Consider the following 20,710-nt stretch of genomic DNA (forward strand, 5'->3'; position numbering starts at 1 on the left):
TGTATCTTTATTAAGGGCATTAATTTGACTTTTCCATCAAAAATAGATGATGGTTTTAAGCTAATTTTTGTTAAATCTCATTTCAATATACTTCAATATTTTATTGACACTGAAAGATAGGTATTAAGCTCTTGGGCAACATAAAAAATATTAGGGCGGTCAAAAAAACTTTCAGCTCCTTCATTTACTACCACGTTTAAAGGTTTCGGAGCAAAAGGACCACAGAATTTTTTTAGAAATTTTTTTAGTATCTTTTGAGGAGAACTTGTAAGTGTTCTATACGTATTTGCAGCATTATCCTGGCCACACCAATCCTTCAAATCAAAACCATCTTATTCATTCAATTACTCTGCACACAATTATTAGGGTATACTCTATGTGAAGCTCATTATCCAAGGATAAGTAAAACAAGAATTAATTCACTTTCAAGGAGTTAATAATACAGCGTGGGACACAGCAACAATTGTTGTGACAATGAGGTGTAATGTGGAAATCCGTGTTGTTTGTAAAGTGAAATACTGTAAAAGGAATTATAAGGAGGAATGGGGAGGCCAGGAATGGATTATTAGTCAAGAATTGAGGCTATTAAATAGGCTATTAAGCCATAATTCCCTGGCTTCATGCTTGAGCTCAGCAAGGGAGTGAAATGGTGGGAGCAATGTCAGAAGTATAAGAGACTGGGACTATAAAAGGGATTTCCAGGGTTCTCAGTTTGGGAGGTGAGGTATTCCCCAGAGATGATGACTTCTGTGATCAGGGACAACTGAGATGAAGTCAAGGGAAAGCATTTGGAATTGAGAGGGTTGAAGGAACCAAGATAATGGAAGTGTTCTCAACACGAATGTCGAAGCAGCCCAGAGGCCAAAGGGGTGGTCAAGTCTTGGTCTTGACTGAGCCAAAGCACAGGACCATGGTCTGAAGACACTTCGGGGACAGGAAGCGTATGCTGAGACCTTCTAATGCACAAAAAAATGCAGGGGAGTGAGTAGACTGTGAATGTATTAGACAGTGTCAGGAAGTTAGCAGACAATACTGCCAGATAATACTATGGCTGCACAAAGCACCTTGGAAGGAGACTTGGGATGAAGGGAGAGAGTGGGGAGGCAAAGGATTGGAATTCATTCTGGAAGGTGCTAGGCTCAAGGCCCACTTCTGAGAGTCTGAGACTCTCTCCAGACCTCAGATCCCTCTGAGGAGGAGAGGTCAGTGTACACAGATAGGACGGGGGTGTCTTCTGCTGGTGGGGCAGCAGGAAAACCTGGATTCCGAAGAGGGACCTGTAGCCTTGAGGCTCAAGATAACACAGAATCTGGAAACTCTACTCAGCTCTAGAAGTGGTCCAAACTCCTCATTTTACGTAAAAGAATACTAAAGCCCAGAGACGGAAATACTTTTGCAAGACCACAGAAGAAGTCAGGCAAAGCAAGATCTAGAATCCAGCTCTCATCCCCACCATCTAGTGGGCACGGGGAATTCTGATCCTTCAGAGCGGGAGAAAGAGAACTTGGAACTGTCATTCTGTATATCAGATGGAACAACCTGCACCATATCTCAGTGATGGGAGAGGGCAAAATCAAGTTACAATGACTTTGACTGCTCTCTAGAAGGAGAAAAGCTCCAAAGGCATCAGCAGGATGTGAGGACAAAGCCTCTCTGTCCTGGGGATGGGGAAAGAGTGCTGGTTTGATTGGGTGTGAATACACCTCTGTTCTACTTTGTTTTGTTTCATGTTTGAATAGCCATCTGAAGAAACTGCCATGGCTCCCTCCCAGTGACTAAAAACACAGTCAGGACAGTTGCCTCTATTCAGGCACCAGCAGAATTGCCTCCCTCTTTGATGAGTAGTACCCTTGAGGAGAAGAACCTACATTTTGTGTCCCCTCACTCTTAACTGGGGACGTTGGTTTAGCTAGGAGCCTGTCGGGGGCAGGGGCTCCTGTGTGTCAGGCTAAGGGTGAGAACTTTGAGTCCCTCAGCCCTGCAGAGGTTGGAATAACCATCTGCCTGCCATGGGCTTACAGACAAGGGACCCACCAATGACGTGGGATTCCACAGTGAGGACTCCTCTCTGTGGATGGCACACAGTAAATGTGGAGTCCCTGGCTTCAGTCCACCTCCTCTTTCCAGGCTTCTCCCGATCCTTCTTCCCTTCCCTCTCCTCCCTCTATTTTATTTTCCACCTGAATCAAATACGTCATATATAACATACGTAATGTATAATGATATGTATGATGTGATTACATGTAATTATATAATATATATCATGTGATTATATGTAATCACAGTCAGTGGCTCTGAGCAAAATCATAGGGCAATGGTGAACAGACCTGATGTTCATTCATTTGTTCATTCACTCATTCATGCCTTTATTTATTCAGCATTTATTCACTGAGCATCAACTGTGGGCCAGGCACTGCCCAGCACCATGCTAAGCACTGAGGGTAGAACCATGAATAAGGCCCTGGCCTCAAGGAGATCATAATCTGGAGGAGATGCAGAGACATCAACTATCATAAAGCAGGTGCTAGGCAGTCTGGCTTAATAGAAGGAGGTGCACAGTGTTAAGGGAAGCTGGAGGCGTCTTCTGCCAAGGATGCAGGTCCAGGGGTCAGGTAGGTGGACACGAAGGGAAGTCTTCTCCAAGAGGGTTATATTTGAAATGGACTCCAAAAATCACAAAACTTACTAAGCCACCTAGTGCCTAGCTCTGGCTAGGTGCTTGGAATACAGAGATGAACTAGACAAGATCTCCGCCCTAAGAAGCTCAGGGCCAGAAGGGGGACACTGGACCAGCACCCCAACAGCTACCCTCAGAGCAGAGGTTGCACCTGACTTCTTGGAGACACGTTTCACAGGGCCTGCACATGATTTTTAGTTTTGTACTTCCACTAAATCAGCCGCTATTATTTAAATATCTGGAGTTTTAAAAATAAAAATTAAGATATATTGATGTCTTAGCTCGGGCTGCCTTAACAGAATACCATAGACTGAGCAACTTAAACAACAGAAATGTATTTTCTCACCATTCTGGAGGCTAGAAGTCTAAGATCAAGGTGCCAGCAAGGTCAGTTTCTGATGAAAGCTCCCTTCTTGGCTGGTAGACAATTGCCTCCTCAGTGTGTCCTCACACAGCGGGGAAAGAGAGAGAGCAAGCGATCTGGTGTCTCTTCCTCTAAGGGCACAAATCCCAGCATGAGGGCTCCACCCTCATGACCTCCTCTATGCCTGACTCTCTTTTTGTCTTATAATAACTTTATATGAGGTTGGACCTCAATTCTTTTCTTTTGCTTATTTTAATTAGTTTTAATTAGGAAAAATTAGTTTTCCTGAGCTTTTAAAGGGGATGTATGGTTTGGGATAGTTTTCCTAATCTCATCGCTCCAGAGCTCCCTCTTTGTCATTCTTGTCAAGCAAGTCTTCAAGGATGTGGCGGCTTCTGTTCAGAGAGCTCTGAGTTTGACTCTCCCAGCCCTTTATCTGAACCTTCCTCTTTTCTTCTGTATCTCTTATCCATGACCTGTATTAGATTCTCTCCCAGGTGTTCTCCCCTGTGGGACTTGGTTCTAGAAGGGATCCTTGGCTGGCTGGTGTCGAGGGTCATAGGAACCAACTGCTCCAGGTCCCGCAGATGCACCACAGAACCCTTGTTGGCACACACCGCTGGAGTGTGTAAATCCATCCTGATCTCAGCCGCTGAGCTGTCTAACCCGTTGGGCAAGTACCTCCTGGTTATTTGAGGTTCTCAGATCCATCAGGCCCCCTGCTGTTTCCTCTGTTTCCTCCTACACAGGTGCCCGTACCATATAGATCTTATGGCTCTTGGTGGTTTGTCCCCACCTGCTTGTATTTGCGGTTTGTGAAGAGACTTTGTCACTCCTCTGAGTTTATTTTGCCTGTGGGTTTTCATTTGTTTTGCTATCCTAGTTGCTTTATGTCTTTTTATGGGAGGGCTTGGGGACATTCAAAATTTATTCTAGGGCTACCATCTTCGACCATGCCTTTTTTGCTGTCACGCGTTTATCTTTGCCAGAAACAATGCTGTGTGAGACTCCATCATTGTGAATAAGGTGTTCAAGAAGTCCACAGGTGGTGGTGCTGCCAGAAGCATTGCGTGCAAGGTGGCACATCCATATCAAGTATCTGTCCTGGCCACTAAACCTACCACAAGGTAATCAGCCTATTGCCAGGCAGTAGCTGGACCTCCCAGGTAACAGCCTCAATTGGGAACTCATCATTGGCCTCTGCCACTGGTAGGTTTGACATTCAACAGAATTGGTAGCCAGATGAGTTTAGCGAATAGATATTCATTGTTGTTGAGCCCAGGTATAGCCTTCATCTCTGCCGCATGAGTCCCTTGAGCAAGTACCCAGGTGTTTAGTGAAATAGACTAAAATCATCTTATTTACCTGATTTTTAAGACTCTGCTCTGCAACAAATACCTTTTGATGAGCATTCACGTGGGACACTGATTGCCCAATCTTACTCTTTCCAGTCCTTGGTCATCAGGCCAAACCATTAGCCACTGCCCACAGGAGACATCTTATCATGCAGGCAAAGCAAGAAATACACATACTGCTTAAAATTCTGCTCTTTTAGAGGGGAGCACGTGGACAGGAAGAAATAGATGGAGGAGCAGTGTTCAGGGAACATGTGAGTAAATCCCTTCAATAAGGAATCACAGCATGACTGGAGAATAGAAACACAGATCTTCCACAGCATGGTCAAAATCTATGGCTCTTTATACACAATTTTTTTCCTTTTATTTATCCTATCAGTTTTCCTCTGTCTTTCCTACCCCTTTTTCCAGACCAAGACCCAGAAAAAACAAAGGACACATCTTCTGCTTCCAATAAGAGATTGAAGAGCCAGGGCAGGGAGGGCTGCAGAGTCCCACGACTCTGGGTCCTCGCTCAGCCCAACGTCCAGAGGGCTTGGCAGGCAAGAGAAGGCAGCAGGCACTGGATTGACTTGTGTGAACACAGCCCGGACATGGGCCTGGAGGAGTGCAACGTCCCTGCCCTCAGAAGCTCAGAGAGGACAGGGACACAGAACTCTAGAGACACAGCAAACATTCCAGAAAAGGAACCAAAGCCAGCTCTGGCCCAGGACTGGGAGGGAACAGGAACAGAGAAAATGTTGGTGGGATGGGGGACTGTCCAGGAAGGCATCCCCAGAGAGGGGACGACAGAGGAAACTGGCAAGGGACTTGATCCACTTATTCATTTCGTCATCCATTTCTTCAACAAACATCTGTCACACTTACTGGCTTCTAGATACTGCTGAAAAACTGAAGACATAGAGAGGAATAAAACCGGATGACCTCACAATCCAGTGGCGAGAACAGACACGTCTATAAAAAATAGAGCCCTGAACTCAGGGCTGCATCCAAATATGACAAGTCAGCACGTGGGCAGAGAGGAGGGGCTGGGTATTGACCTGGCTCATGGGTGAGGTTGGGGGCTGCCGGGCAGACAGCAGGGGAAGGCACACCAGGCAGAGGGGTGTGAGCAAAGGGAATGAGAATTCAAACGTGGACCAGCCTAGATTCTCACCTGGCTGAGGAGGTGGGTGCCCAGGGGAGAGGAAGATGAGGAGAGAGGAAGGCTGGACCCAGACTCAGAGGGCTGGGAATGCCCAGCTATGGGGTTTGGAGGATGCTGGAGGATGCCAGCAGGAGAGGACCATACTAACCCAAGACAGGAGGGGTAGTGGCAGGGAGGGGACACGAGGAGTTGAGCTAGGATGGAGGGTGAAAGCATGGGCGGCTAGAAGCCGGGTGGCAGAGGGAGCAGCCTCAGAAGGAGCAGGGGCTCCCTCAGTGTTTGAAATGAGGCCAGGAGCTGATGATGTTGTACAAAGCCTGCCCAGGAGACAAGGTTTTGATAAGATCACTCTGTGCCACCAGCAGGTAGTTGGGATCCAAATATCCCTCATCCACTGCACACTGGATCAGGTTCTGGGCTGCCTCCAGGGCTGCAGCATTGGGCGCGGTACCTGCAAAACACAGCTGGCCAGTCAGTTATAGGATTCCAGAGCACCCTGCCCTGGACAAGACACACTCCTAGATCCCTCCCCGACCCACCCAAACCACCAAGATAGCATATCTACTGTTGCCAGCTACTCTATAGGGACAGACAGAAAACCAAGTCAAGATTTCAGATTCCTCTGCACCAAAGTTCTTCCTGAATCAGAAGAGCAGAGCCTGAGATAATATACACAATTATTACATCAAATTTTAAGCTGGGAAAATCCAGCATTTGCAAGCACTAAAATGATGCCTGAGTCTGATATCGTTGTCTTCCGTGTCAGATATTCTCCCTCAAACACCATATGGTCATGAGCCACATAATGACATTTCGGTCAACAATGGACCACATATACGACAGTGATCCCATAAATTAGTACCATATAGCCCAGGTGTGCAGTAGGCTATATCATCTAGGTTTGTGTAAGTACACTCTATGCTGTCCACACAAGGACAAAATTGCCTAAGGATGCATTTCTCAGAACGTATCCCTGAGGTTAAATGATGTGTGACTGTACAATGACCACTACTGCCCAAAGCATCCACTTACCTGAGAAGGTGCCCATGAAGGCGATGCCCAGGGCAATGTCATTGTAGCCAGCAGTGTGGGAGCCTTGGACATTCCAGCCCACTCCTTCATAAAGGACACCATCCTGGCCCACGAGGAAGCTAGAGGACAGCAAGGGGAGATGGAGATCAGCATGAAAGAAAGATACTCTGGGATTGTTTCCTTCATTCATTCATGCCTTTACTCATCAAACGTTGATTAGCTATTGAATTCTAAGCACTGGATTGTAAAAAAGACAGAGTCCTTGCCAGTAGTGTGCTAGAAAACCAGCTCACACGGGGGAGATGGAAGAGCAAGAAGCCCAGATTTGTAGCCTTTGCTGATTTCTCTGGTGTAAAACTCCCAGCATGGCTGATTACGGGCTACCAATGATTTAACAACTGGTTCTCGAAATTCCTGAATCTCCACCAATCCACTCTCATGAGCCCATCTGGCTCCAACACCACTGCTGCCCCCAGTAGCTCTCAGTCTATGAAGAAAAAAGGATGACAGTGTGCCACCTGGCCTGTCACACTTCACCTATGGAACTGCTTCCCCCAAGGTGACCTGTGACCTCCATACGACTAAGTATAAAACACACTTCTCTGACGGTGCCTTACCTGATCCCTCTACATGTGCCCTGCAGACCCCTCCCTTGCAGCTTCTCAAGCATTCTCTCCCCTCAGCTCCCATCCACTGCACTTTCCCAGCTGTCTTCTTCTCTGGCTTCTGCGCCTCAGACTTCTCTGCACCTCGTCTTCCTGTGCCCTTTCCAGTACATGTGGGGTTCCTCAGGATGCTGCCCTAAGCCCTCTCCCCTTCTCACTCGACACGTTCTCCCAGGACTAACCCATCCGCTGCCTTTGCTTCAGTTGCCACTCAGGAAAGTCCACTTGTCCATATCTGGACCCACCTTTTTCCCCACCTGTTCTGCCTTCTGGGACCCCCATCTTGGTGAAAGGCACCACCACCCATCCTCTAATCAGCCCCAGCCAGAAATACAGGCATCAACCACCGGCTTCACCCACTGCTTCTCCCAACCACTCTCCCGCATCGACCCCTGCACCCTCTTCATGAACCACCAACATCCTTTGACCTCTTAGATTCCTCCGCTCCTCTCCACGGCAGCTGCCAGCCCCCAGCCGTATCACCACCTGTCTTGCTTGGATTGCTGCACAGTCCTCAGATTGATCTCCCCACCACCAGTTTTGCCCTTTTCCTCTCCATTCCTGAAGTTGTGAGTGGCCTTCTAATACAAATCTTATATCAAACCCTGCTGCTTTCAGCCCTTGTAACAGAGTCCAAACCCTCCAGCTTAAGTGACAGGATCTTTGATGATAAGGCCCCTGTTTTCCTCCCTAGCCTCACCTCTCACCATACCCCTCTTTGGCATCTATTTTTATCATGATAAAATTCTCTCAGCTCCTCAAAGCCACCATTCTCAGTTCTGCATCCAGGCCTTTCCACAGAGGTCCTTTCCCTCTGCCTGAAACACTCCTCTGTCCTCTGACCAGCTCCCACTCATCCCTAAGGTCCCAGCTAATGTGTTACTCCCTGCCCTAGCGCTTCCTTCACATCCATTCCCTCAGAAACCTGAGTGTTTCAAACGCTTCCTGTTTACACCCTGTGCATCCTCTATCATAACCCCTAATGTACTCTATTAGGATTTATTTGTGTAATTATCTTTCTCTTTCACCAGACTATTAGCCCAGAAGGTAAGGACCATATCTGAGCAACACCTGATGGCGTCCCCAGAGCAGAGCCTAATGTCCACACAGAGCAGGCACTCAATCATGTTCTCAGTGGGTTAATTTATACCAAGTGGGTGTTTCCTCCTGACTGCAGACCATCTCAAGGTAAGCAAACAGCATGGTCACTGAGTTATGATACAGGGGACACAACAAAAGGCCAAAGCCAAGGGACAGGAAACTGCCCTCTGAAACCTGAATGGGAAAAGGGAAAGGACCTCCCTCAGCCTATATCATTTTCCAGTGTAGGATTTCCAAATTTATAGTCAATTCTCAGGTATCCACTCTAATTGAAAAGAGCAATTCTGCAAAAATTCTGCATAGCAGGACCTAGCAAAGCATGTGGTAGGCTCCAATAGATGATAGATCCTAGAGAAAAAGTTTTCTCCTATCTTCAAAGGGTTGTTACTAAAATGGGAACAGAGAGAGGAGAGGCAGTCAGCCCAGAAGATATGCCAAGTAATGGTAAATCCATCTAAGGCAGGGTCTCTGCGCACAGGTTGGTGGTTGCACCCTGCAGAGAGGAGCCTGGCTTTGGGGCAAGTAGGGACTAAAGTCCAGCTGCACCAGCTAAGCCGTGAAGAGCCCTAGGAAAGGGCTCCTTTGATTGTTGTGCACCAATATGCCATCTGGGCCAGTGGTGGCCCATCCTAACACTTAAAATTCAGTGTGACTGTTTCTGTACATTAGATGGCATCCAATCCCAGACATCTTATCCACAAGCTCTGAGAGCATCTTTCAAGAAGTTTCTACTCTCCCATTAGGTTAGTGCCTTCTCTATTAAAGAATTACAGGCCTTCGCATTAGAGAAATAAAAAGGTATTATCTGGTCTCTCCCCTGCCTTGAAACAGGAAAGATATTCTCCCAAGAAGGTTGAGAGCTCCCAGATGCAGAGGAACAGTCTAGCACCAAGGAGACACACTTCAGGTTGTGGCCAAACTGAGGGGCAGAGCCTGAGCCACTGAGTAGTGGGAGGCTATTACAGGAAAAAGGCACAACCTTTAGATTATCCTTTCTACAGGTTTCACAGTCTTGCATGCATACAACTTCCTCTAATATCTTTTCAGCAGAGCCTTGGCCTCCATCATGTCAATATATGACCTTTAAAAAGGACACACGATTGGAGAACATGCTCGAGGGGAATGACCACTCCTTTAGCTATATCCTAACTAGGACCCACCCAGGGTTGTGTGAGAAATCAACGTGGTTATACATGGAGCACCTCTCGTATGGTGAGCACTCAGTAAATGTTAGTTCCCTTTCCCCTCCTTTTCAGAGGTTCAGGGTCTGCCCGCAATGGAAAAGAAGCCCTCATGTCCTCAGGTTGACTTACTTATACCCAATGTCGCAGGAGTTGAATCTGTCCATCAAGAGGGACTGGATATCTTGGACCAGCAGGCGGCACTCATCAGACATGTTGCAGACTCTCCCAGAGGTGTGGATGATGATGACGTACTTAGCCGGGAGGTTCATCTTGGGGCAGTGGGTCTCCCTGGCCTCCCAATCAGACCGAGGGACAATGTAGGGGCAAGCTGTGGTGGGGCAGGAAAACATGGACGTGAGGATTCATTTTGCCCACCTTGTCACCACCTTACTACTGAACATCCTCACCACCCTCTGGGCATCCTGACCTGACCCTGACTGTGGAATTCGAGAGATCCCAGCAGCTCTCAGAACAGCCCACCTGGGAACAGCGTAAGTCTGCATAGAGGGATTGGACTCAAGAGGCAGGAACCATAAACCTGTGGGTTATAACCCAAAAAATAGAACCGAGAGGACAGTGGGAATGTTGATCCTGAGGGGACATGGATGATTTATTCCAAGAGCATGGTGTGCTTATTTATCTGCAGGATTGTCTCGTGTGTGTGTGTGTGTGTGCATGCGTGCATATGTGTGTGTGTGTGTGTGTGTGCATGCATATGTGTGTGTGTGTGTGTGTGTACAAGTGGAACAGAGCCTTTTGGAGAAATCAGCTGAATTTTCATCTGAAGACATGTCTTTGAAAGTTACTTATAGTCCACAAAATTCTCTTTCAAAGTAAGCAGTTATTAATATTGCAAGATGGCACCAATCCAAAGGCAGAGATCAAGTTTACTCAGAGCTTTAATATAATAGAGTTAATTTTCTTTACAACTTTATTAAGCCCCAGAAAAGGCTGTAAGTGCTCATTAACTATACTGATTTTGATGTTCCTGCGTGTTAAACCCAAAATCTACCTTTTATCTGCTTTTTATTACCTAAATTATGTTAAAATCTTCCTCTGAATTCAGTGTAAGCAGTGACTTAAGCACTTCAGTCTATCCGCATTGTTCTAGTTTTTGTGTTCAGAAAGATGTGCGTTTGTGCTTGTGTGTTCGTATATCCCATCCCTCTCCATGGTTCTTTTTTCCTCCACAGCACTTTTCACTATAAAACATACCAAATATTTCACTTGTTTATTTCTTTATTGTCCTTCTCTCCCTCTAGATTGAAACTCCATGGGGCCACTGTTCCCGTGCCTTTCCTTCCTTGGAATATCCTCAGTGACTAGCAGGTGCTCAGTAGATGATTGTTGAATGATTGAAGAAGTGAGTGCACATATATTACACCAGAGATAGTGCATGGCTCTATCATTCTAGGAATATGAAGGATAAAGACATGACCTGAAAGGTCCCACTCAAGGTTTGCCAGTCCTAAAGTTTCAGAGAGCTAGGTGACCATTTGCCTGTCAAAATGAATCCAATTGTAGCCTCACTGGAAGGGTCACTCCCATGGTGTTTGGAAGTTGGTGGCGGGGACTCTGGAGGGAGGCCCAGCGGGCCTGAAGGCCTTACCTTTCTTTGGACTTGCCTTCTGCAGAGGGGCCAGGCAGTCCTCACCTTTCACAAGAAGTGGCTGAACATACAGAGATGACAGGTGGCCCTTCCGGACAGCAGAGGAGATCAGGCCTTCCATGGCTGACAGGGCAGCAGGGCTGGGACTATGGCCTGGAAAAAGGTGATCTGTGGGAAACCTTGGTCTCACCTGAGTTTCAGGGGGCTGTGGGAAAGGATGGGATGCCTTGCCAACCCCTGCATAGCTGTTGCAGGGGAATAGGCTCATCCCCCAGGTCGGAAAGCCTGAGAGTCAAGGACCCACTTAGACAGAGACTCGGTGGCCCAAGACGAAGACTTTTCCCAATGACCCACCAAGATCTCATTCATCCTCTTTCTCTCTGTCTCTGTGGAACAGCTGGAAGGCGGTGTCATGCTCAAGGGCACCCACCTGACTGGGTCAGGGTTTCCCATCAGTAGAGGCCCTTCCAGGCACATGCTGGTCTCTTTACCTGCATTAACTTCTTTAATCTACACCACAACCCTCTGAGGTAGATTCTATTGTTAACCCCATCGCTCACAAAGAGCAACTTGAGGCTCTAGGAAATAACATGCTCAAGGTTCCACAGCTAACAAGGTGATGCCCAGGAGGCAAAGAGTGGTCATGAAAACAAACCAAGCTGAACACAAAGAGTCTTCTGGTGTCCTGGAAACCACCCTGGAGATGGAAATGGAAGATATAGGCTCATGCTCTGATTCCTCTCCTTACAGCTGTGTCACCTGGGTCACCCACCTCTCTGAAACTCAGGCTGTACCTTTGTGTCTTAGTGACCATGAAATTTCTCTGGACCATCTCAAAGGGTATTGTGAGGGGACAATGAGAAACTAGATGTGCAAGAGCTTTGTTACCAGTCAAGGGTGCAGAAAGTCAATGGATGGTCCTGGAGTATGTATGTAGGATGAGGGTGGAGTGGGGCCACAATGAGACTAGAAGAAAGCGGAAGGGACTCAGGGATCAGAGCCCTCAAGTGGTTTTTAATAATTGCATAGAAAATCTTGGAGTGAGAAAGATGGAAGGAGAGGCTCCTAGCAGGAAATAAGAAAGCACAGCCTGGTGCTACAGAAGTGATAGAGCTAGAGAGGAATATGTGATAGTCGTTGACACAAAAGTGAGAGCTGAAGTGATCCTTCCAAGATGAGAGTGGGAGGAGAATAAGGCTGTGGGGAGAAGACTGGCTAGCACCTGCACTGTGAGATGGCCAGAGGAAAAGGATTCTGCTACAGATGCCACAGAGGGATCCCAGAGCAGTAGGAGGAGGACCACTAACGCCATTCATGGAAGTCAGGGGAGAGGAGAATTCCAGGAGAGAGTGGATCATCAGGGAAGTATGAGAAGGGTGGGGAGACAGTCTGGAGACAAAGAAGTAGATAACTCTTCCGAGAAGGGACAGCTGAGATGACCATTACCTTCCTTGGTGCCGAAGAAGGCAAAGCCCAGGGAGATGTTGTTGTAGCCCTGGGTGTGCATGCCTTGGATGTCCCAGCCAATACCTTCATACACTCTGCCATCGTCCCCAACCAGGAAGCTGTGGGGCAGGGTAATACAGGTTTAGTGGCTGGCACATGGCACATCCCTGCAAGAGGAACCACTTACCCAGCCTCCAAAGGGAGAAGGGCTCCAGCCACATTCCCTAAAGAGAATTGGCATGGACTCATCCCAGATGACGGAAAGACCAAGTCACTTATACTCATCCTGAGAATTCAGAAGGACCCACCCCTATGCTCCCCACCTCCCTCCCTTGTTCAAATGCCAGGGTTTTATATAAGTCATCCTGCACACTCAGAAGGAGAAGAGGTCCTGGAGCCTCCACAGTAACTAACACAAACCCAACCACACAACGTAAGCTTCTTCTCATCTTCCACATTTCCTCAAACATGGCCTCCTCCTTCCTCCAAAATGCATACTGCCCGTGTAATCTCCACGCAGCCTGTTCATGTGGTTTCTCCCTGCCAGGGTGACTGTCTTACATAGACTTCCCAGGAAGGAGAGCCTCAGACAAGGACACGGATGCCCAAAGTTTATTCAGGAAGGGATCCCTTGAAGTCAGAGTGAGGGAACAAGGAGAGTGAGTGGAACAAAGTGGGTGGAACTGAGCTGGCTTCACCATGGCCACCTGGGTCTCAGTCCCTCTGCCGACACATGACCTTCCAAGTAACCGTGTGTATGCACCTTAGAATTGCCCCTTAGAAGGACTTTGGTCTAAGGAAGTTATATACAACTCCTGCTCCCCGGGGGGCATTAACTCCCCTTCACTCTCAGAGTCTTGAATGAAAGCCTGAAGCAGAAAAGAGAGAGATGCAGTGGGGACTTGTGGCAGAAAGCCATCACCATGCACAGGAGCTATCCACCCTAGCAGAAGTCAGAGATGGGCCAAGGGTATGTGGTCCTAGGCACCAAAATGGTCTACGAGAGTGACCTCTGGGGTATGAGATGCCTCACCCAGGTGAAAGCGCCTTCGTGCAGTGTAGTGGGACAGGCGATGGGCAAAGAACCAGTTTTGAGCTTGGTCCCATCGCCCACAGCATGGGGACAGTAACGCCTGCCCTACAACCTCACACATCGTCGGTGGAGCAAACGCACTCATGCGCATGGAAGTCATTGGTAACCTGCCATGTGCTGTGTGGCAGGGGAGAGGCAAGCAGAAAGTATAGTTATTACTTAACCTTCCTTGCTTCCTTTTAGGAGATCTCAGAGTCAAGGACCTCATAAAAATTCCAAAGGATTTGGAATTTTAAAGAGTTTTTTACTGTTTTACTCACTACAAACCCCATATAACCTCAACTGGAAAATGAGGAAAACAGTGATAAGAGGGAATGAGAGAAACACCCTAAGGAGAAGCTTTGACCACGTGCTTCCACGTGCCTCCAGCCCAGCCTCTTACTTGTAGGCCACGTCACACCAGCTGTTGTTGTGCACATGATGGGCCTGCAGTTCCCGCAGCCTCTGACTACAGACAGTCTGGTTGTGACACTCCAGTCCAGGGACGTGGTGCATGACAAGAAAATTCACTGGAGAGGTCAGGTGTGTGCCACAGCCAACAGCTTCCGCCCCCCACTCCTTGCGAGAGACCACAGTGGAGACATCTGTAGCAGAATCACAGGGGAGTGCATCTTGTCCCATTGCTGCCGCATTAGGCCCCTGGGCCATACAAGCCTTCTAGACTGTGTCTGCCCCATGGTGGTGAGAGAGCCCTAGGAAGAGGTCTTCAGCCAGGGGGCAGCCCTCCTCTTCTCACTTCCACATCCTCATTTCACTTCTACTCGCCCCCAGGTTGGGGGACCTGTGAGTGCAGAGGCTACCTCTCCCTTTCCTGGGTTTCGGATCCCTCCCAGCACCACCTCCAGCCCCCAAGGCCCATGGCCATCTGTGCAGGTGGTTTGCCAGTGCACCTCTCTGCATCTCAGCCCCATCTGCCCCCATCCCAGCCACAAGTGGCTGTCAGATCTGAGCAACACTTCTGATCACATGAGAAACTCCAGCCAGTCTTCAGGCCTCCTCACCATTGACACCGAGTTTGCCTTTTTCAATGAGCTGGGTGATGTTGCCAAACAGGTACCGAAGCCCCTCTGACATGCGTTTAGCTCGTGTTGCATCCCAGGGGGAGTCACCTGCAAAGGAATATTCCACTCAGCATCAATCCTCAGAGAGCCCTAGAATGAGCCATCTCAGGGGCACAGGCTCAGGCCAGAAGTGGCCACCTACTCTCCACAACCCGTCTGCCTTCCCAGATCCCCAAGCCCTCTCAGGAGGCTGACCTCCAGGCTGACCAGAGGACCACCTCCAATAGCAGCACGTGGCGTGGTTTTCTCCAACACCAACTCCAAGTTATCCCCCAGGAATACAGTCAAATAGCCAAGGGTAGGGAGTCGGAAATATTGTCCTTTACTCATCAGCTGTATCTATACACACAATTGGCCAAAAAAAAAAAAAAACAGCCAACCTGGAAATGCATCCAGACACTTCAACCACCACATCCTCTCTCGTGTGGATTTACCTAATGGAAGCTACGGGCGAGACTATGTGCAGAAGGGATCAGAACAACTTGCGCAAATCAAGTCAGTTGTTCTGGAGGGGATAGATTTGGGGGGCACTTGCTATGCCCACGCTCCTGTGGGAGGGACCATGGGGATGACATCCTACCCCCAAGGAACTTTTTCTTAGTGACAAGCACAAACCCCAGTCATAGGCTGACTCTGGTTGACATGATAATAATACAAATAAGATCATTTTTCTCATTGCCCAAATGCAAAGTCCTTCATGTGCATTATTGCATTTAACCCTCACAACAAGCTTGGGAGATCATAACTTTGTCTGAATTGTCATGTGGGAAAATTAGGGGTGAAAGAGTTGAATAACTTGTTTGAAATCTTTGCTGGAGGCGAGGCAAGGATTTGAACCCCAGTCTATGGACTCACAGTCCTAAGTTCTAAATGCAAAGCTATTCTTTGTCCCTGAGAGAGAGCAAGCATTTAAAGAATTCCTATTATGAGACTTTAGGATGATCCTTCTCAGTTACTCTCTGATCTAAGAAGGAAAACTTACCCCAGACCCCGAGACCCAGAACGGAAAAGACACGGAGCCACAGCAGCATCCTCACGTGGTCCCAGGACACCGACAGGGAGAGTGTAGAGACAGCCCTGGAAGAGAGGCTGACAGTTAACCCACCTGTGATCACTCTTCAAATGGGACAGCCATCTTACTGCACAGCACCCCTGTCTGGCTCCCTGCCACACTGTGGGTCTCCTGGAGGCCAGCACCTGGCCAGGCTTCTCTGGTCCCCAGCACATCTCAGGTGGTCATCGGATGGGGAAACACCCTCATCCTCTTTCCCTGGGCAACTTGATTTCATTGAGTGCCTACTATGTGCAAGGCCTGTGTGGACATTGGCACATTCAGTCTTATTTAATCCTCACACTAACCCTGCAATGTAGGATCGCTGATCCCCACTCTTAAAGAGGAGACTGCAAGATCCAGGAATACCAGGACCAAGAAATCCAAAGGCACATGGATGGGTCTAGTACAGAGAACTCCTTCCCAGGGGGGGACAGGGTGAGCTGAGGGAGTACAGGACTGGGAGTGCCCCAGGTCTGGGGCCTAGGACATTTCCTGATCTTAACACCCCACCTGGCAGAATCCTGTCCCTCTGATGGGAGAGGGCTTCTCAAGAAGAAACACACTCACACTCACCCCAGAAGTACCTGTGGGTCCCGTGCTGTCCCAGACTCAAAGGTCAGGGTGCAGGCGGCTCGCCCCTCATTGGCTGGCAGTTCCTCCCTTCCAGACTTGGCCCTGGCCCTGCCCTTCTCCAGTTGCAGCCTCCTCTGGCCTTCACTCTCCCGCGCACTGGAGGGCACTCCCTCCCTGGGAAGGAACACTGGGGCTCTGGCTTTCCAGAGAGAAGGGGAAAGCCCAGGATCCCTAACGAAAGGTAGAGAAGAAGAGAAGGGCAGAGTTCTGAAGCTCCGAGCCAGTGTTGTCCACACTACCGAGAGGAACTCAGTGAGACAGACTCAGGCTGAGAGCAAGGGACTCGCCCTGTGAATAAGCCCAGGTACCTCCTCCCTGGGAAAGGACGAGATTGCCCAATGCTCCCTGAGCTCCTTCCTCGTCCCCAGCCCTCTGGAAGCCCGGCCAACCTGGAGGTGCCTGAGGGACCTGGGGTAGTGTCCCAACATCTGGAGACTTGCTCCCTGTGGAGACAGATCTGCTCTAGGAGTGCGAAGGCTGGGGGTGGAGGTCACTCACCAACGCCCTGCCCCACACGTCCCCTTCCACCTGGGTCACCAGCAGGGGCAGGATGGAGGCAGAGCAAGAGAAAGGGACATTCCAGGAGGCAGCACACAATGTGTCGTCACCACTAGAACTTATTCTGACCCTGTGGCCGGCTGGCCCATTCATCCTCCACCCCCAGCTCAGCATCATTCTGTCACCCACTCAGGATGCTTCCTACAAACCAGGATCTCCAGCCCCTTGCCCACTCCCAGCTCAATGCCACATTAGCGTCATCACCCAACATGTTCCACAGTCTGCAGCTCTGGTCTCCCCGAGTCCTTGAATCTCCACAGGGGAAACTCCACATGACACTTTCCACACGTGCAGTAGGCCATGTGCCTCCACAGGGACCTGCCGGGGCTCTCACCTCCCAGCATGGGGGAGACAGCCTCCTGAGACTGCTGGATGGCCCTTTCTGAGGGAATGCCCCAAATCCACACAGGGTGCCCTGAGTGGAGCTTCAGTCTCACCCTCAGCCCCAGAGTCCCCAGAAAAGCCCCCTCGAAGGGACCCCTCGAATATGCCAGTTCAGCCTACTATTCTCTCGAGTCGATCCACCCAGGCCCAGGGCTGGAAAGAAAGGCCCAGGAGCAGTGTGAGGAGAGCAGGGAGGTTCGTGAGCTTGTCCAGGGGCAAGGGTGCAAGTGGGGCAGCCCTGGAGACAGAGATGGATGAGATGAAGAACTGAAGCCTGGGGACCAATTATGTAGGCACATGTAGCATTCCCGAACCTTGTGACTTGCTCTGCTTTTCCATGCCTCTGCGGTCTCTCCATCCTGCCTGGTAGTAAAACTCTAACAATGAGAAGGCCTAGGGGCTCGGCTTCGGGGCATCAAGTCAGGGAGCTGAGGAGAGTGGTTCCCTTCTGCAGAGAGGCTTGGAGAATAGGAAGCGCAGGGAGAGACTGGGTGGTGGCTTTCTGAGTGAAGAGAAAGCAAGTAGAACCTGGGGCCCCATCCCGAGACCAACAAATTCTTAGGGACTGACAGGCTGAGAGGCTCCCTGAGGCAAACGCCTGTTCTGGATGAGGGCATCAGAAGGGAGGAAGAGTTCAGTGTGGCTGTCCCTCTCTGGTTCTGTGCACTTAGGACTAAAATCCTAACAGGACCTGCTAGGTTATGAATGACTAGGCCCTGCTCACCCTCCCCAGCCCTCTCTCACCTCTTTCTGCCAGAGCAGCTCCCTTCCTGAGCATCCCCACCTCACTCCTCACTCGGGCCTGAGGCTCCACGGCATGCTGGCTTCTTCCAAGAGGTCTCCTGTGGAAAAGAAGGAAAGGAAAAGAAAAGAAGGTGGGCACACATGTGTGCTTCAAGTAATGCATCGCCTAAGGCAGTGATTCTCAAAGAGTGGTCCGGGGAACCTGGGCCATGAGGTCAACGCTATTTCCAGAATAATATACCCTGAACCACCCACCACAGGAAGCTCCCTGCAAACCAAGACTCCCCAGGTCCTCCTCTTCATCACTGCTGATACTTACACTATCAACAGTGGGTAAAACTGCGAGTGTCTTAGCAAGAGCCAAGGCGGTGACCCCAAACTGTGCAAGCCATCACTGCATTCCTCACAGTGGATTCTTCCAAAAAGAAAAAAAAGTTTTATTTGAGAATGTTCTTGATGAAGTAGTGAAAAGTGTTCATTTTATTAGACCTCAACCATAGCCGTCTCAAGGAAAAGCACTTGTGTGATGGAGTCAACAGAGCTGGACTAGCTACTTTTTTCATGGAACATACTTTTTACTTGAAGGAACAAATAATAGCCCAACTGTGGATATTCATGCTAGGGTACAGGTAGCAGACATCTTCTCAAAAATGAACAGAGTGAAACTTCACTTTAAGGAAAACAACAAATGAGATTTGTTAGCATAATAAAATTGGAGCTTTCAAGCATAGATTAGAATTTTGGAAAATTTGTGTCTACTACCATAAGTTGACAGCCTCCCAATGCTTAAAGACTTTTCCGACGTGATCAATGGTGGTGTTAATAAATGTGATTTTGTGTGTACATGTTAGATAGAGAAATGCGTCTGCATTTGGAAGATGTGGATAACTCAGTTAAACAGTATTTTCCAAATGACCAATAGGTGAAGTTATAAAATCATGCCCGGATAAAAGATGATTTCAAATTTCGTGATAGACCCCAAGGATTCCTTGATATGGTTTCAGATTCTATATTGCAACTAATCTTTAAAAAACTTCCACTTGCTGAGTTTTGGTGGGTTATCAAAGAAGACTACCCACAATGACTTCTAAAGACTATTAATATATTCCTCCCCTTTCCAACTACGTATCTGTATGAGGCTGGATTCTTTGCATTTCTTCAACGGAAACAACATATACAACACACTGAATGCCGAATTAGATATGAAAATCCAGCTGTCTTCTTTTAAACAGATGTGCAAAAATTTTAAAAGTTATGTCACTCTTTTCAGTAGCTTCTTTTGGGAGCATATAATTATTTTTCGTTTAAAAAATGCATTAATATATAATGGGTTTACTACTTTAAGTGAATTAATAAGTATTGTAAAATTTTAATATTTCTAATATTGTTAATGTTAAAAGATGTAACAGTTATTTTGTTTATGTATCCCACATGAACAAAAGCTCCGTGGATACTCAATAATTTTTCAAGCGTGAAAGAGTCCATAACGAAAAGATTGAGAAGGCAGTAACGCCGCAGGCTGTCCTGATGCAGGCGGCCACAAGGGGGCAGCACGCACTCTGATAATCCCAGGGCTGCCTTTCACCCTCAGGAGTCTTCCTCCATCTCCCTATCACCTTCACACCTCCTCACTTCCTTTTTTACCTTCTCTGCATTCTACCTTATTGCACAACTTCTTAATTACAGGAAACAGTAGTCCAGACATTGATTCCATCAAAACCAAGTCACCCACATATTATGCTGCAAGCGTTTATTAGATGTCTCTCATATCCAGGGACGAGTAAACACCAGAACCCTCGCTCTCAAAGACTTAACAACCTTGTGAGGGAGATGGACCCAAAGGCTAGGAGTTAGAATGCCAGCATGGTAACGTATGTGAAAGCCCCTTATTTTCTTTAAGGGGCTGAATACTTCAAAGGGATTCCCGAGAGGCAGAGGAAGCCAACAGCGAGATACTCTCCAGGAATTTCTGGAAGGATCTGGAACCTCGGGAACATAATGAGAACAAAAACCAGTTTCTGCAAAAGACAGAACAGGAGAAGGATTGGGAAAACAGAACCAGGGAACAGAAAATGGAACACCAGATTTTTCTGTTTGGAAGGTAAAGTCTCCCAGAAATCATGAGGGTTGTGGGAGAAGCCAGCCAAGGAGGAGGCAGGAAGAGTTGTTAGACTTGGGAACACTGTGGTCAAGGATCTGGGAAGCCAGGTTACTGGAGGGGCCTCACTGTGGATGCCGGAATAGCGCAGCAGGGGGCAGGGAACCGGCTGCTGTGAGCAGGGTGTCTCAGAGACCTCAGGACAGACGTCAGTGAAAGCCCGAGGATGCAAAGCGGTGGTCAAGGCTTGGTGTAGGCTGAGCCCAAACGTGCAGGACAGTGGTCTGAAGTTACCCGTGAATAATTTCTCTGAGCCATTCTAATGCACCAGAGACACAGACTAGGCAGCAGGAGGACAGGGGAGGCCAGGGGGGCTGTGGTCAGGAGTCCAGTTCCAGAAATCTGCATGGAAGAGCATCTGGGAATTCTTGGCGGGGCAGAAGTAAAGAGGGCAGGAAGGAGGAAGGGAAAGAGTGGAGGAAGAGGCAGCAGGTTGTAGCTGGAA

The 20,710-nt window shown here is 48.4% G+C and overlaps 1 protein-coding gene across 5 annotated transcripts; it reads right to left on the reverse strand.

The window, feature by feature from the left end:
- Positions 1 to 4,291: 4,291 nt before the first annotated feature.
- Positions 4,292 to 16,722, reverse strand: PGLYRP4 (peptidoglycan recognition protein 4). Of its 5 annotated transcripts, none has more exons than XM_014864989.3 (9): positions 16,362 to 16,691; positions 15,717 to 15,811; positions 14,675 to 14,782; positions 14,056 to 14,257; positions 12,581 to 12,699; positions 11,135 to 11,287; positions 9,655 to 9,853; positions 6,576 to 6,694; positions 4,292 to 5,994 (listed from the first exon to the last, which is right to left on the reverse strand). In XM_014864989.3, the coding sequence occupies exons 2-9, from the start codon at positions 15,763 to 15,765 to the stop codon at positions 5,816 to 5,818; spliced, it is 1,128 nt and encodes a 375-aa protein (XP_014720475.2). In that variant the 5' UTR covers positions 15,766 to 15,811; positions 16,362 to 16,691; the 3' UTR covers positions 4,292 to 5,815. The 5 variants fall into 5 exon arrangements, with proteins under 5 accessions (XP_014720475.2, XP_014720476.2, XP_070353785.1 ...); XM_014864990.3 differs by having other exon boundaries at positions 4,293 to 5,994; positions 16,373 to 16,722; XM_070497684.1 differs by having other exon boundaries at positions 4,293 to 5,994; positions 11,180 to 11,287; positions 16,373 to 16,697.
- Positions 16,723 to 20,710: the final 3,988 nt, after the last annotated feature.

This window comes from Equus asinus, chromosome 25 (assembly GCF_041296235.1).
Source record: "Equus asinus isolate D_3611 breed Donkey chromosome 25, EquAss-T2T_v2, whole genome shotgun sequence".
In the NCBI taxonomy this organism is placed as follows: domain Eukaryota; kingdom Metazoa; phylum Chordata; class Mammalia; order Perissodactyla; family Equidae; genus Equus; species Equus asinus.

Coding starts and splice junctions, on each gene's coding strand:
- PGLYRP4 (XM_014864989.3), bottom strand. CDS start 15,765: ATGCTGCTGTGGCTCCGTGTCTTTTCCGTTCTGGGTCTCGGGGTCTGG. Junction 14,258..14,674: donor AGGCAAACTCGGTGTCAATG/GTGAGGAGGCCT, acceptor ATTCTGCTACAG/ATGTCTCCACTGTGGTCTCT. Junction 9,854..11,134: donor GAAGGCAAGTCCAAAGAAAG/GTAAGGCCTTCA, acceptor GCCCCACCACAG/CTTGCCCCTACATTGTCCCT.